Source organism: Epinephelus fuscoguttatus, linkage group LG4, assembly GCF_011397635.1.
Source record: "Epinephelus fuscoguttatus linkage group LG4, E.fuscoguttatus.final_Chr_v1".
Taxonomy (NCBI): domain Eukaryota; kingdom Metazoa; phylum Chordata; class Actinopteri; order Perciformes; family Serranidae; genus Epinephelus; species Epinephelus fuscoguttatus.
The window spans coordinates 15,212,351-15,229,056 of NC_064755.1; the positions used below are offsets into that span (position 1 = coordinate 15,212,351).

At 42.1% G+C, this 16,706-nt stretch overlaps 1 protein-coding gene across 1 annotated transcript in view; it reads right to left on the reverse strand.

The window, feature by feature from the left end:
- Positions 1-16,706, reverse strand: part of tmtc2b (transmembrane O-mannosyltransferase targeting cadherins 2b) — a 122,672-nt gene that overhangs the window by 33,194 nt on the left and 72,772 nt on the right. Inside the window, exons 3-6 of the mRNA XM_049573579.1 lie at positions 6,458-7,304; positions 3,158-3,272; positions 2,577-2,662; positions 37-221 (exon numbers count right to left, since the gene is read on the reverse strand). Coding sequence (XP_049429536.1) covers positions 37-221; positions 2,577-2,662; positions 3,158-3,272; positions 6,458-7,304 — 1,233 coding nt within the window. The remainder of the gene's footprint in view (positions 1-36; positions 222-2,576; positions 2,663-3,157; positions 3,273-6,457; positions 7,305-16,706) is intronic.

Consider the following 16,706-nt stretch of genomic DNA (forward strand, 5'->3'; position numbering starts at 1 on the left):
TGACAGGCCTAATTTTTCTACAGTTTGAATCCATACCTCCTGGTGTCCCTGCTCATGGAGCAGCTTGCCCAGGTTGTACAAGCAGCTGGTGACTGAGCTCTTGTGTGCGTGGGGATCCTTCAGGTTCTCATCTGAGATGTCGGCGCAGGTCAGGAAGGTGCGCTTGGACTCATCTAGGCGACCCTGATTCATCAGGATGATGCCCGTGTTCAAGTAGGCCGCTGTTGGAGAAACAAAACATGGAGAATCGTGACAGTTCTGGCTGAACACTTGAGGTTCCCTGCCTTACCTGATTGGATCAGCTGTTTCCTTCAACTGACTTATGTCAACATATTTATGCCAGTGTACAGTGTGGCCACTATAACCTGACTCTACTCAGTGTCACTCCACTGATATGTTCATGCTTACAATGTTAACTACTGCAGTTTCCTCCCTGACCCAAATGTCCTCTATATGTGGTCATTTTTTGAGTAAAGGTGTTCTTTAAGGGGAAACTGGGTCTCTGAACAGAATCCATGTTGATGACTGGATTCATTGAGTGCTTGCTCAAAGAGAAGAGCCTTTTTTGCCAAATCTGCAAGTGTCTCTTATACCCCTTTTCTACCAACATGGTTCTGTTCTGATTTGCGCACCTAATTTTGGACACTTCGGAGCATTTTGGAACCTGAAAAGTAAGTTCCAAGCTGGCGTGTAATATTCTTTTCTATTCTGACATAACTTGTTGGACCATGCTTGTTTTTTGGATAAAGACAAATATCTGTTTTAACAGAACAAAGCTTGCAGCTAATCAATGTGATTCAACATCCAGCTACTACTGTTTCATTCAGTTGTGCACTGTGCAACACCTTCCATTGTTGACGCCTCCTTGATTACAACAGTTTTGCTAAAACCTGATGGAAACATAGGCTAGTTCGCTAGATAGCACCAAGGTTTCAAGAATCCTGAACAGAACCGGTTAGCGAACCGGTCCAAATAGTTTTACTAGTTGTGCACTTTTCACTAAGTGGCTCACGTAGTCACTTTGTCTTTATGATTTCTTCTCTGTTGTATATTGCCTATGTTTGCGAAAATGGCTATATAAATACATTTTACTTGCTTACTTAAAAACCATTGCTAATTGGGTGGAAAAGTGGTGTCACTCATCTGAAGCCTCAGAGATCAATGCTGCTGAAGAGATGCATAATGATAATTTCTATATGTATAACCCCTCTGAGGCGGAATGATGAACCACTGTTGGCCTTATTAATGCTTTACTGTATATCCGACCTTTGCATGCATCCTGTGAGACACTCTGGATGCTTGTTAAACTTTTCTTTGAGTGGTCAAAGACAGCATCTAATAATCGATATGTGGCTGGAGAGTAATTAGTCTCTGTAGACCTGTCTCTCTAAACAACTCCCTATCAAGTCTGTCTGTTGGAATAAATTAACTTGATCCAGCAGATCAATCTGGAAGGCTCTTCTATAGGGTGTTGACGTGTAATCAAGTTAAGGCGGAGTGGATGAGAATCAAACAGTTGTTTTTCCATCAGACACGTTATCGTCTTCCTCTTCTGTCCTTGGAATTTGTTATCTTAAAAGCTCACATTATTTAATTCCACATCCTTGCACCTCACAGTTTCATCTGTGCTGCATTGTGTTGCATCAGATGGTCAAAATATAGGCTTTTTCTCCATTGCATAGATCTGCAATGACAGCAGAACAGATAAGAAAAACTACAGAGAGACAAAAGCAAGTTTTTTCCTATTTCGTCCGCCTTCTAAATTGATTTCCTGTATGCAAAAATGTGACAGAAATCAATAGCACTTTATCACAAAACAGCACAGCTCTGCATATTAAATCAAAAATGCTACAGTTTGCTCTCGTTTGCTCCCAGTTAGGCAGTGAGTAATGGTTCAACCTTGAAAAACGCTTTTAACTGTCACATTGTAATTCTGCCATCAACATGTCTGCTGCTTGAGGTAATTAATTAACCTTGTTATCGGCTATAACAGATTGGATAATTGCACGCTAAATGGAAATTTTCTAGTCTAACCGCGATCTTGATTAGGTCGATAATTAATCCAAGGGAAGAAAGGAAGAGACATTTAAGATTCTCTGTTTTTCTGTCATTGACTGATGCCTGGAACAATGGGGAGCTAATTTATTGCATGATCAGGTAAGATTGTGAGCGATTTGTTCTAATCAACCTGCTGACGATGGAAAATTTAATTCCAGCAAAAGCAGTTAAATTGTGGCTAATTCTCATGGTGGGGTGATGAAGTATAGGGAGCCAAAAACTGAGAGAAAGAAGAAGAAGCAGTGAACGTAGGAGGGATGAAATGAAATAGGAGCGTCATGGCCTGAATTCATAATAAATGACATCATGCAGCTGCCTGATCTGTTGACATGAGTCGGCTTTGAAAGCCAGTCAGACAGCTGCATTGAATGTTGAGTTCAGTTGTATACCCACTGCCCTTTGCCACCTATTCCTCTCCCTTCACATGACCACAGCCTGTATGCACTGTTGCCTGGACACAGCGCAGCCACAACCGCAAGAGCTGGAGATTGTCAATAAAAAAGAAGAGCTGTACTTACAAGCCAGAGTTGGCCGGCTCCCAATGGCCAGCTTATAGTAGTAGAGCGCCTCTGAGAACTTGTTGCTCTCCTGTAGCAGCAAACCACTGGAGCAGACAAAAGGAGACACAGTACAGGCAGTTTAGAGCTTTAAAGAACGTTTAAAAGTCAAAAAGCCTCTGTTAGGATTAGACGAGTACACGGGCAGCTGATAAAAGTGAGGAGGAAGATTTAGATCTTAGCAAACCACAGACATTTGAGCACACATTTGAGTGTGAGGCTGTGGATGTTTTGTGTTTCCCCCTCAGGCTAAAACAGCATCATTAATAACCTTGTCAGACAGACAGCACTCTGGGGAATACAAGACAAGACGGCACTTCCTCTGAGAGAAACGCTCTGATCAATGGACACACGCATGTAAAAGGAGAACTCTCACATTTGTCGCACATATTCCACAGTCACTCAGCTATGAATGAAGATGCACTTTAAAAGACAACCAAGTACACAAGCACAAAAGCGCATTGACAGCACTTAACAAAATCAAAAGGCAAACACACTTGAGCATTGAGAATAAGAAAATAAAAATTACAACACCAACTCACAGGTTATACAGCATGTCAGCCATGTTGCTGCGGTAATAGAGGGCATTTCTGTACGCCTGTTCAGCCTCCTCCATCTTGCCCTGGCTCTTCAGGACGTTTCCAAGGTTGCCCCATGCTGATAGCGGGTTACAAAAGAAAAGGTTAATCAAACAGAATTAACTGTGAACACCTTCTTTAATTATTTTTTCAGAATCTTAAAAGCTCTTGAATTAAAGCAGCAGGACAGAACATTTCTATGGCAAGTAATCATATTCTTTTGTTATTCTCAGCCACTTACTGACACGGGTTCAGTGGTTTTCTTTAAATTCTAAAGAGAAAAGCATTATGGGTAAAGAAAAATGACGCACCAGGGGAGGTGTGAGCCAAAAGCACCAGTCATTTCTATAACAGTGTGTCTGAAAAGAAGACCACCACAGTGCTTTTGCTAAGCTAATGGCATTAGTGTTGAATGGCAGGGTGAAGCAACTGACAGGTGAAAAAAGGTTGCTGAGAGCTTTTATACATTTTGCACAGAGACTGTGGAGTGTGAAATGAAATGTATGGGCAGAGTGATGGTGGCCAGTGTTGATTGCTTTGTAAAATAATACCATCACTGATCTGTTCTTAAGGTTTTTCTTTTTACAGTCTGCACAACAGAGATGTGGACTAGAGTCACATGACATGTATTTCAGTTAGACTCTGGTCTCAAATTTGATGACTTTAGACTCAACAAAGTCAAAAAAGACTTGCAACTTGACTTGGAGTTTAACACCAATGACTCGTGGCTTCATTTGGACTTGAGCCTTTTGACTTGAAAATACTTGATAGGCCAAAGATTAATTCAAAAGTGTGCCGTGAAACAATTCATTTACTCTTAATTCATTGCCCTTCATTTTCCTAATCTACTAACGCAACGCATCCTATTCCCAGCACCCCCAGGTGGTCCACTTAGCTTGAACCAATCCAACAACATCCAATCACATTGTAGTGGAGAACATGCAGACCTAACGTTATGTTACTGGCCGCCAATTGGAAAAAATAGCCCCTTTTACACTGCCAGATTTTCTGCGAATGTTGCTGGAAAGCTGCGAGCATTTAGACCCACAGAGCCAGATCGGCGAGTTGATCCGAGGTGCCCAATTTTCCGCCTCGTAGGGGAGACATATTGGCAAAACGCTTTTAGTTTAAAAAGTCCGAGGCGGCCTTCCGCAACAAGAGGGGCTGTTGATGACTCCGCACATGTGAGCCACTGCAGTGGATGAACAAGAAACAGCTGATAGCAGGAATTAGCGAGCATCTAGTAGCAAGAGGGAAATGCAAACCTGACAGACACTGTAACTGGGGAGACAAGGAATTGCGCGCCCTCATTGTCCTCGCAAACAAAGAGACCATCAACCGTCAGATGACGGGGACGGTGAAGGACGGGCCAACTTAGTATGAGAGAATTGCCGAAGGACTGACCAGACGCGGCTTCCCTCCCATGTCAGTGGTTACGTCACACGCTGAACTACACGTTTTGTTACTTGCTCACGCCCCCCATTGCCCTGAAAAAGGTACATTCTGTATAAACAAAAGTAGGAAGGCGGCATTTTGCTGCACTCCCCGATTTTGTTTTTATGCTGCCAATGCTGAAAGAAGACTGATCGGGCTTTCCTGCAAATTTGCATAATTCCTATTTAAAAAGAGCTAATGATACCAAGGATAATTTTGTTTGTGTACAAAAATTACACATTGGTCAAAAAAAATACATTTCGACGAGCAAAATGTGCAGGCTGAAAATTACAAATGGCAAGGCAACAACTTCCAACTTTGTTCGGCACTCAAAGTTGCACAAAGAACGGTAAGTTGAAGCTAATATTAGCATAGTAAGCAAGCTAATGCTTAGCTTATGTTAGCTTAAAAGCTAAATAACTTTTTAAAAACCTAATTTTAAGAAATAAATCCAATTTTTACAAAGCATTTATGATTTTTGTGAATTTAATACATCATTAGTCTACCGTTTTGGCATTACATTTGGTAAAGAGCACATTATGACTTTAGGACCTGGGATTTGATTCAGGACTTGACTGTCTTGAATTGAGACTTTAGTGCAAGGACTTGAGACTTGAGCAAAATCATGACTTGGTCCCACCTCTGCTGCACAAGCGTGACAATAATTATGATTAAACTGATTCAATGTGTCAAACAGTCATTAAATAAACATAGACAGGCCTAATGAAGTCATTGTTACATTATTTTGTTTCTTCTCGCACCTCACAGTGCTGGCTCTTGATGCTTTTGTTGACACGTGTTGAAAGTGCTAAAATATGCAGCGTGCTTTTAAGTGACGTAATTACAGTATTTAGCTGTGGAAAATCATCATCATTATGGATCCCTGAAGAATATTCAGTATATACTGAAACAAGCAGATAAAAACAACCCGAGCATCCCTCATTCGACTGTGCTTCCAGTTACGCACAGATGAATTTATAAAGCATCTTTGTCGGATAAGAGTTCCTTTGTGCATCCTGAAATTTCACAGCTCAAACAATCCAATGAGTGCGCCTGTGTTTGAGGTTGGGTTCTGCTCAAATCTCATATTAGCTATAATGAATGTGAGTCGGGACATTGCTGCTGCTCTGTTTCGGCTGATGGCCTGCCAAAACAAACAGCTGTCACGCCTCAGCTCCGCTCTGAATCTGAAAGGGAAATTAGCTAACACAACGTGTCCCCGCTGTTGCCTTGCGAGTACCCTGCCCTGCTCCCCTCCTCAGCAGCTCTGACAACTTTGCTTCGGGTGGGGATCTGTGTCTGATGACCTTGAATACGAAGGCTATTGAATATTTTATCTGCTGTTAAAGGTGCCAATCAGAGACGTGTGATGGTGCCCTTCCAAGTGAGATGGGGCATTGGTGTCATAAAACAGATTGCATGCTGGGTATAAGATGATGTGTGATAAAGAGGTACAGCTCTGCTGTATTCCTTGCAACAGTAAAATAAAGTGCTTTTTTGAAGGATAAATTTAGCCTTGAGTAGTACAACTAACTGACTTGTACTCGTGAGCACTTGTATATTCTGCGGTGAGGCTGAGTGATGAAGAGAAGTCATTTTGAAGCAGCTTGACTTTGAATTATTCAGGGCGGCAGTGGAGAGACAGCACACATTATCAAATTCAAAACCGTGCCTAAGAGCTTGCTCGCTATTCAGACAGCAAAATATGATGGGTGAAAGAGGTTTTGGTGTGGGAATGTGTAGTAAAAGTGTAAAAAAAAGTGTGTGTGTGTGCACATGTTGGAGCTGTCGCACCTCTGTGCATGCTGATTCAGAATGAAAGAGCCTTACCTTTAGCAGGATTGACATAAATCCCTGACTTGTAGAGCATCTCCTCATTCTGCCAGTCCCGGTTCCTCAATACAGTTTTGACACTGAAAAGAAGAACCATGGCAGCGCTGCAGTACACCAACATGGCCCTGGTGGACCTGCGCCGCAGACGAACGTACAGAGACCTCACCCCCACCGCCACCAGCAAGCAGAAGCCCATGCTGGGGATGTAGAGTACTCTCTCTGCTATCACAAACCCCACATAGAAAAACAAGTTTGTGGCAGGGAGGAAAGGGATAGCCAGCAGGCCCAGAGAGAATACCACGACATTTTCAGTGGTGGGCAGTGAAGTCCTGCTCTCATAGTGCTTTTTGGTACCATTCTGTGCACTGTTAATGCAAGCGTCTGTGTTGGAATTGTTCATATGTTCGTGATTGTTGTATTGGTAACTATGTCCGTTACTGTTCCCATTTCTGCCATTGGTGTAATGATGCGCTTTGCCATTACTCTCCTTGCCTTTACCGGTGTGGTGCATCCACAGGCTGAACCAAGCCAGCAGGAGCAATGCAAGGTAGAAGCCCACCGTGTGAATGTTCCTCCAATCAGCAAGGCTCCTGATCAAAGGCAGGGCGTCCATTGACCAATCAAAGCTGAGCATGTCCGGGCAAAGTAGAAGCCAGAAGTTGACAGCAGGAAGGTAGAAAAACGTCAGCGTCCTGGTGAGGAGCGAGGGGGAGTCGGCTGCCGGGTTGTCAGAGTTGGAGAAGTTGGGCGGTTTGTTACCCATCCAGTAGAATCGGCAGGCCAATAGGATGGCTCCCCAGGCTGCCAGCAAAAACACATTCAGCAGCAGGTGGACGTTCTTTCTCTGGAGGACAAAGAAAACACAGGAACAGCGATCAAACCCTCAATCTGGTAGAAAGGAAAAGGAACAACTGTTGAGGAAAATATACTGCACATATGAGAGCATCGAGCCAAACCTAGTTTTCTGGGTGGTTATAATATTTATGACTCGAGGACCCTTACATTTACTCTGACCAAGGCTACGGATTGGAAATTGATCAAAGGAAAGCCTGATCTTACATCACTTCAGCTCAAGAATAACATAGCTACTACATGGTCTCAACAGTATAGCTGGATAATGAACAAATCAGTTGACTCTTTAAACCACTTTTTAAGCCAACCAAGAATGACAAAAAAATCACTAGCTTTTATTAAAGCCAGAACATTCACACTGAGTCAATTCATTGATTGTTTATTAATGAAGGTGACCTTACATCGGGACTTTCCACTCATGCATACATTTTTCCTCGGCGGCCTCTATAGACATATCAAAACAAACACAACCATTTGAACTCCATTCATCATATTACAGACTTGATATTAAACACTTTCCCAAATGCTGTGTGGGAACGCTTATGAAATATTTATAGTGTGTTTGGTTGTTTAATACTTTGCTGGCGGAGCTTTGAAAAATGGCTGGACATATTTCGCCGCAAGCATGTTCCAGTGTTCGGACCAAGTGACCTTTCTTATTGTGCTCATGTTGGAAATTCAACTAAGAAAAACTTAGAGCTTTTCCTTAAATAAGCAGCTGGAGCACGTACAGGTCCTGCAGTTTTAACTTCGTATGTGCCTCAAAAACACATAAAAAATGGGAAATTCAGCACTACAGAGCCCAACAAAACGTAGATGATCAATACATGAACTACGCAGCAACGTCTTGTTCTATTAGTCTCAGCAGTCTGAATCTAAATCTCCAGGGCATCACAGTCAGAGATGTTTTCTCAGATGAATTCCTTTTCATTATTTAAAGCTAAACCCAAGGCTACAATGGCCTAACCTCACATTACTTTTATATCAGTGGATGTGATCTTTCTTCATCTCCACATACCAAAGGGAGCAAACATGTCCCATCTGTGATTATAAACTTCATACCACCACTGCTTTGGGGGTATACTATTGATTTCCTCGCCTGTCTGTTGTCATATACAGATTGTATCAGCGAAGAGAGGCTTCAATAACCTCTGGGGACATCTGACTGCGGGGGGAAAAGCTTTGTTGTCTGCTAATGATCGCTGCTAATGCAACGAGCTACAGCTCAACACCCAGGCAACAGGAAATGAGACTGGGTGCACAGATGACAACACCATGACAGCTAATTACAGTATTTGCTGTGGTGCAATGGAGGGGGTAAACACAGTAGGAACACCTAAAAATACAATGCAATCAAACATGTTTATATGTTCAGTATGTTTACTGAAGCTTGGTAGAAGAACTCCTCCTCAAAATGATTCCTTGTTTTTGCAGGCAAGGAAATTCAGTCACTCCAGACATACACTTAAGAGCTCGGTAGAGCACCAAGTGCGCTTGTGTGGCTGAAGTGGAACAATGTGGATGTGAATACTAGCATACTGTATTCACAGTGGTTATGGAAATATCACAAACTTGAAAAAAAACCTACTTGTATAAGGTCAGCTCTGTCAAAACCTTCAGGGGAGGCCTGACAACTACCCATGGTGCAGTATTTTATGATGATAAGCCACTGCTGAAGAAGTTACTCGGTCGCTTGGCAACAAAAGGTCATCATTTCAATCCACATCACCATTTCTCATTAATTTGAGCCACTGTCAAAGGTCAGCCCCCCGACACAGTGAAGAAATACATTTTATATAGTGAGAATATATCCATAGAATTATGAGAAATATTACCAAATGGAGCTTAATAACACTAAATTAAAAGTATAAATCCAAAGTGCCGTGCAGGGACCTAATGGGTGAACCATTTCATCCAGTCAACCATAATAAATGTGCTATAGCTGTAACCCCACTGTGACAGTGGATGCTGTAGCATATAAAGAAAAGACCACAGCTAGGCAACCGACTACAATACAATACAACAATGGAGAATAGGCCAAACTATCATCATTATCTCAATGCTATTAGAAATAAAAACAGGAAAATTACAAACATCTGTTTGGTGTGCACAGATACGACTGATAACATAATGCAAGGTTCCAAAAATGTGAGCAAAGTGGGGTTTTGTCATGTGAAAATTAAAGGGGTGACTGAAACTGTGCCAGTTCAAGTGAAAGGCTAGAGCAGAAAGTGCATGGGAGCAAAAAATTACGTTTAAATGTTCTGGTTAAAAAAGAAATAATAATTCCTGTTTCCTGTTGAACAAAGAATAATACCATGACTATCTATCTTTTTAATTAGCCCTCAGTGACACACAGGAATGCAGCATCTATGTTCCTGCTGACTGTGGGACTAACCACTGAGGCGTGCTTAAAACAAACACATGAACACATCCAAAAAGACTAGATGGGATGTGTCCTTTAACTCAAGTTCAAAGAATAGTTGACAAGCTTGATACCATTTTTCTGTACAATAAATATAAAGCTACAGCTAGCAGCTTTATCTTAACTTAGCATAAATAATTAGCATAACAAAGTATGCTATATATCCCCAATGTAAAATACACCATGTATTATTTTGTGTACTTAGATTTTTGTTCGGAGTTAACAAACATGCTATAATGTGTTCATTTGTGAGATTAAGAGATGTTGGTATGATGCATTTGGACAGAGCCAAGCTAGCCGTTTCCCAGTGGTCACTCTTTGTGCTAATCTAAGCTAACTGGCTGCTAGCTGTCGCCTTTTAACAAAATGTCACACTCCTTCAGTATTTGACAAGATGACCATATTTGATTGTCTTCTTTACTGTTATACCAATCCTGTCTCCAAGAACTTATTTCCATATGTTTCTTAATGATGTAGTTGCTGCAATGTAATTGCTGCCCTGCTACATTCATGTACCACGCAGGCTTCGGACAATGGTGGTTCTGGAGGATTGTGGGCGTACAAAGTGCAGGACCTTGACACTAGTACTTCAGGTTTGCCTCCTGACTCCTGTCTAAGGTTTAGGCAACAAAAATACTTTGGTTAACGTTAGGAAAAGATTGTGAATTTGGTTAGGCTACATTTTAATGAAAGACAAAATAACTAAGAGTCCTGTCTTAGGTTTCAGCAACCAGTGCACTTCAGTTAAGGTCTGGGATAGATTGTGATTTTGGTTAAATGTTAATAAAAAAGGTAAGAATAATGCTATAATCTCTACGAGTGGATACTGTTTGGGCGGAAAACATTTGAAATATGTTGTCAGTGAACATTTTGCTAAAAACTGAAAAAATATTTTTAGTGAACATTTTATTGATTCGTTCAGTATCAGCATTTTTGCGACTTGCAAGATATTTTAGTTTGAAAAATTTCTTCATAATGTTACTAGCAAACATAATTTGCTTGACATTACGTTTCTCTAAAAACACATTTGCTGTTTCAAATTAATTGTACATGAATATTATTTCTAGGGCCAGTTCGACGTAGCCTACATTTTACATATGAGGTCTAAGGGTGCTTTCACACCTGCCCTGTTTGATTCATTTCAACTGACCCCAAGTTCGTTTGACCCCTAAGTGTGGTTTGTTAGGGCAGTTTTTTTTTCAAAATTCTGAAAGCAACCAGACAGAGATCTTCTTGAAGAGGCGGCCTCTGTCTGGTTACAACCGAACTCTGGTGCGGTTCGTTTGTGGTGAGATCGTGTTCCGATCTTGATCCAAACCAACTGCAGTCACATTACACATTGTTTGGGTTAAAAAAGCATGAGCATGTTACAGTCCTGGAGGATTATTAATGTGCGGCTCCTCCTGTACTGCCTTAATATGCACATTCAGCTCATCCAATGCATCAACACATTGTTTTCTAGATGGAGCCGCGCCTTGTTTTCAAACTGTGCGGTTCGACTAAAATGAACAATGCAAGCAATATAGTCCACGATGACCAGCGCTAAAATCAACCCGCGTAGTCGTCGCTCCATTGTGACATTAAAAAGTGTTGCATTTATCTTGCAGTGTAACGTTTTGTTTACTTCCAGGATTTTTCCCGCATGGAAATTCTGACCAATCAAGAGCAGCGTTCTGACGCAGGCATTTGATCTGGTCCACTTGTAAATGCTGCCGTGAGAACACGAACCAACTCTAGGCAATTATGCAACTGAACAGAAAGTCAGTCCCTGATTCCGACCAAAGCAAGCGAAGTTTTGCACCCTAAAAGCTACCCTAAAATAACAATGAACATACACTGACCAAGTAATACAAAGTTCCAAACAAGCAGCTACAGCTGATTAGTAACGAGTGCACAAACATGCTCATCAAGTATACTGTAACAACTCCCCAAGGATATCAGTGACATTTAAATTGATCAATCCCCCAAAAGTACCACTCCCTACTACAAACTAAACTAAAAATCTGTCATGTGAACTTCATATGAACTTTTGGGATGGATTTAAGGATGGATGGAGGGGAGGAGATCATCCTCTTCAAATCTGACACACCAGGTTTCAATGTGCACTTTGAGTCAATCCCTAAAATCACCGGAGTGGAGTCCTGTGGCCACTTTTCAATCTGAGCAGGTGAGCAGAAACTCTACAAAGAGATGAAGTGGACTGAAGTGGTCCGTGAGGCCCAGGGGCTGTACTTTGTGCAGACTTTGCCAGTGAGGCTTGCTGAGCAGTGTTAATACATCTCAATCACTGCTTCAGGGAGATCCAGCTTGGATTTACGAGGCTCTTCTACAGGCTCTCAAGTCCCCTCTCCAGCCCAGGCACGGGCTTATGAGACACAACCTCAAAGTTAATTTAAAGCACTCTAGAGGAGAGAGTGGAAGAGAACTTTCCTCTATTTTTAGAGTGAACAGGTCATCCAAAATTGGGTGTTATATGCATGGGGCAGAATGCCAGCTTCCCAGCCAGACAACACCCTCCTCTGAGCTAATTTCTGTGCTGTTTATGGCCGATTTGTGCAGTACCTTTGATTCTGCAAAGCAGCTTTGTTCCTGCTGTGATGAGACCACCGTCCGTAGGGCAAGGAGCTGGCATGTGTGTTTCATGTTTTCGTGTATACACCTCTGAAGTGCTGACGACAACCTGGCACCGCTCCCATACATACTCATACCTGGCCCTGTGACAAACAGATATGTCATCCTGACTCTTCCCAGACGCAGCACAAACTCAGACACCACCACCTTAACCACATCCACATGTCGACGCTGAGGACCGAGGCGCTGTTTCATTTACATTCTTGTGCTGCACTTGCACATTGAGATTTCCCTCTTTCTATGCAGAATAAAGTCTTTGGGCAGTATTGAGAACATAAAACAATCCTTTGATTGCACCTCAGCACACATTTGTAACCCCACTGCTCCTCCTCTTGGCCTACTTTTCCAACTGCTCTGACTTTCTAAGGAAAATAAACGTGAAAGCAAAGACGTGTACAGGCAGCAAGCAAACAGGAAGTGCTCCAGAGATGATCTGGAGGACACATTACTGGGGGGACAACACAAACCCTAAGTCTATTATCTCTTGAATAAACAGACGTGGATCCTCCATAATATGCCTGCGGTTAAAATGTCTACCATTCAAAAGCATAAGTTCAGTTACCAGCCAGGCAACGGCTCCCCGGGTGCTGTAGCTCTATTATGCAGGAAAACCAAGGCATTCTAGCTTTGTGTCTTTTGTTTTTAATCCAGTTTAGTAAGAAATAAGTGATTTAGCAAAACCCCATAGGAGGCACGGGGGCAGTGTTTTTCTTTTTCTTCCCTTTTGTGTCTCAGGCGCAATCAGTTTAGAATTGAAACAATTTAGCTTTTATAAGCCAGGCATGTGAATAAAATATCCTTGGAGATGAAATGCAAAACAAGCCAATTACGGAATCCCTGTTTGTGCCTGTGCCTGCCTTTTTCCCCTCCACACTTTGATTAGGTTGAATTGACTGAGTAGAAATCTCGATCTAAAAAGTTTTTTTTTTTTTTTTTTAACATCCGCCAGGGTGTTGTGAAAGAGGGTTTGTGGCAAAATAAAATAGGGAGACCTGAGAGAGAAATTTAATTAATTAGTTTGGAGAAAGTACGCCATTCTCTGGCTACACAGCCCTGTTTTGCATAATTGGCTGATGCACACACCATACCATTTTTCAACAGCATTTTAAGAGCCATCCATCACACGACACATCTAACTAGCCCATCAAACTGCAGCTCCATGACTGGCTCACACTCCAGCGAGCACCTCCGAGAAAATCCTGTGAAAGAAGAAGTGGCATGTCTGACCTATCCCCTCCTCTTCATCATTACTGAGATCAATTGTCTGCAGAGGGCCTTTCATCAAGATCCGGCTTCACATTGATAGACTTGTAATGGAAGTGAAAATGAGCTCTGGGTACCAATCAGAGAATATAAGCACCTTCAAAGCCTTCAAACACACACACACCTACAGAGAGCTCAAATTCAGTAAGAGCGCCAGATCCCCTTAAAAAGTCTGCATAAATTTTTCTATGGGTTTGATGGATGGAAATACACTGTGTCCTTGTTCTTTGACCGCTGGTTCAACTAATCAAGCCCGTGGCTGATGGACCACAAATTCACCACCTATCTTTTCTCCCTCTTATCAGCTGCAGCTGGTGTGATCCCCTCCTCTGAGATGGTAAAGAACCTTTGGTTGTAAAAACCTGGTTGTACGCGGGAAAGACAAGATAAGAGCCCGACTATTGCACTTCCTAACAACGTGTTATGGATTGCCAACAGCTGGTGCATGTTTTTAAAATGTGATTAAGCTGATGTCTGATAATTTGCTCTCATGCACTGAATATGCAAGCTGTTGCATTTTGTTTTGGACAGTTTTATAGCCATATATGCTGCAGTGACAAATAAATTGGGGAAAATTTTCAGCCTAAAAATTTCTGACTTAATCTACGGACTGTTAAATGTGTTCAGTTAGAGTTAGAGATAGGAGTTAAATCAATATGAAGCTAAAGCCAGTAGCTAGTTAGCTTAGCTTAGCATAAAGACTGGGAACAGGGAGAAACAGCTAACCTGGCTCTGTCCGAAAGAAACAAAATCAGGTTACCAACACCTCTAAAACTCACTAAATAACATGTCATCCGTCTGGTCAGAAAAAAGTGGATATTTCTTTGCTGGGCAACATAACAACCTCTCAGGGATGACAAAACTCCATGTTAGCTGCAAGTTTTTTTTTTCTTTTGTTGAATTAACACTATAAGCGACAACGCAACAGCATGACCAGCTACACTGTTGCAGAATCATTGCTGAAGTGTTCATCATCATGGCCTTGTATGCATCTGCTACAAAGCGCCTCAACTGAATGTCATCTGAAGCTATTTATTCATTTTCTGTAACCGCTTATCCTGTTGGGGGTCATGGCGGGGGCTGGAGCCTATCCCAGCTGACACTGGGCGAGAGGCGGGTACACCCTGGACAGGTCGCCAGACTACCACAGGGCTGACACTTGGAGACAGACAACCATGCTCACATTCACACCTACGACCAATTTAGAGTCGTCAATTAACCTAGCCTTTAAGTTCTGGACTGTGGGAGGAAGCCAGAGGACCCACAATGACACACTGAGACTCCACACAGAGTCAGTGTGTCATTGAGTCTCTGTGTGGAGTCTCAATGACACACTGAGACTCCACACAGAGGGGCTTCCCACGCCGGGGTTTCGAACTGGGAACCCTCTTAATGTGAGGTGACAATGCTAACCACTGCATCTCTATGCCACCCTCAAGTTATTCAGTTAAGAAAAGAAAAAAAGTATGTTTGTGAAGAAAAATACCCACGCTTTTAATCAATGCCTAAGTCCAATTTTAACATCACATTTCGCTGCCCCATTCCACCAAAATGCACATAAAGCTAGCATAGCATCGGCTAATTACATTAATCAACACAGTGCCAAAGCTAAAAACAAAAACACATGATTCATTGACACTTCCTTGCATCATTGGAACACTGAAAAAAATCGACACCAGTTCAACTTATACGTGTAGCGCATCACGCTTAACTACAGTGACAAGTGTCGGGCGTCAGTTTATAGCTTCATGTCACTAGTGTGTCATTCTTAATGTGAACACAGCATTGGGATGGCGAAGGCATGACCCGCCCTACTCTGCCTCTGACTGGCTTACCCTGACATGCTTACCCTAAACAATCCCACTCCTCTTGCCTAAACCTTACCAACACAGGCAACAAGTATTAGCCAATCACAGGGAAAGTAGGGCAGGTCATGCCTTCGCCATCCAAGGAAATAAGAAATTAGCTTGCTAACTGTTCTCCCTGTTTCCAGTCTTTGTGCTATGCTAAGCTAACCGGCTAGCTTCATATTTACTATTCAGATATGAGAGTAGTATGAATCTTTTCTAAAACTAAAAACTAAAACCTCTAAAACTTGGCAAGAAGTGAATAAATATGCTAAACTTTATATTTAAATAAGCAGCACTGAGTTTTGCAAAATGTTAAGCTGAAAGGTGACAGGCGAACTTACTTGCCTCAGCAAGTGAACACCCAAGAAATGTCTCTTTTTTCTCTTAATTTTTCCACAAACTACTGTATGAAAAGAGGTTCTAGCAATTTAGATCTTAGGTCATTCCAAGGCACATGCAAAAGATTCATGTTCCTAAATTTGTCATGCAGCTAAGATAAGCTACAAGATAAGTGCTGTCATCACTTTAGGATAGATAACTCTATAAATGACTGTGTAGGTGCAGTACATAGTTTACTTAGAGGCAAGAGGACAGCTAGATTGCGGGCTGAGTGGTGTGAAAGGTCACGGAGTCAAACCCCACAGCGGACCTGCCTCACGCCGCTCATGATCAAAGCTTTTAACCCGTGTGAACCCATCAGAAAACCCACAGAGTCAGCTGGTCTGGCTGGCGGATACACTGAGCACAAAGATGGGAGAGGGAGAAAGAAGCAAAGCCCTGGAAAAAGGCCAGTGATGAGCAGGAATCCGTTGGAGATAAAAACAGACTTTTATTGACTGTGAAACCTTAAAGATAAGAGAATTTAAAACACGCTGCTTCCAGCAGTGAGGGGGATATGTGCGAGGCTACAAAGGAGGGAGGAGAAAGTGGGAAAGTGCGGTGCCTAAATCGGGATGAAAGCCACTGACAGGTGAAGTTTCTGTGCTAAATGTGAAAAAGAGAAACACTTTCTCTTTTACGTATTACTGCCCATCTCCAAAGACCTACCGTGAAAAAAGAGCTGGAATTTAAATGCACGTGGCGAAAGCAAATAAATCCAAGCAAGAAAATTTCCGACCAAGACGTCACAAAACACGCCAGCTCATGCTCCCTTGGTCAGCTTTTATTAACCATAATCATTGAACCAACACGGGATCCATTTCTTTTGAAACCTTCACTCAACATT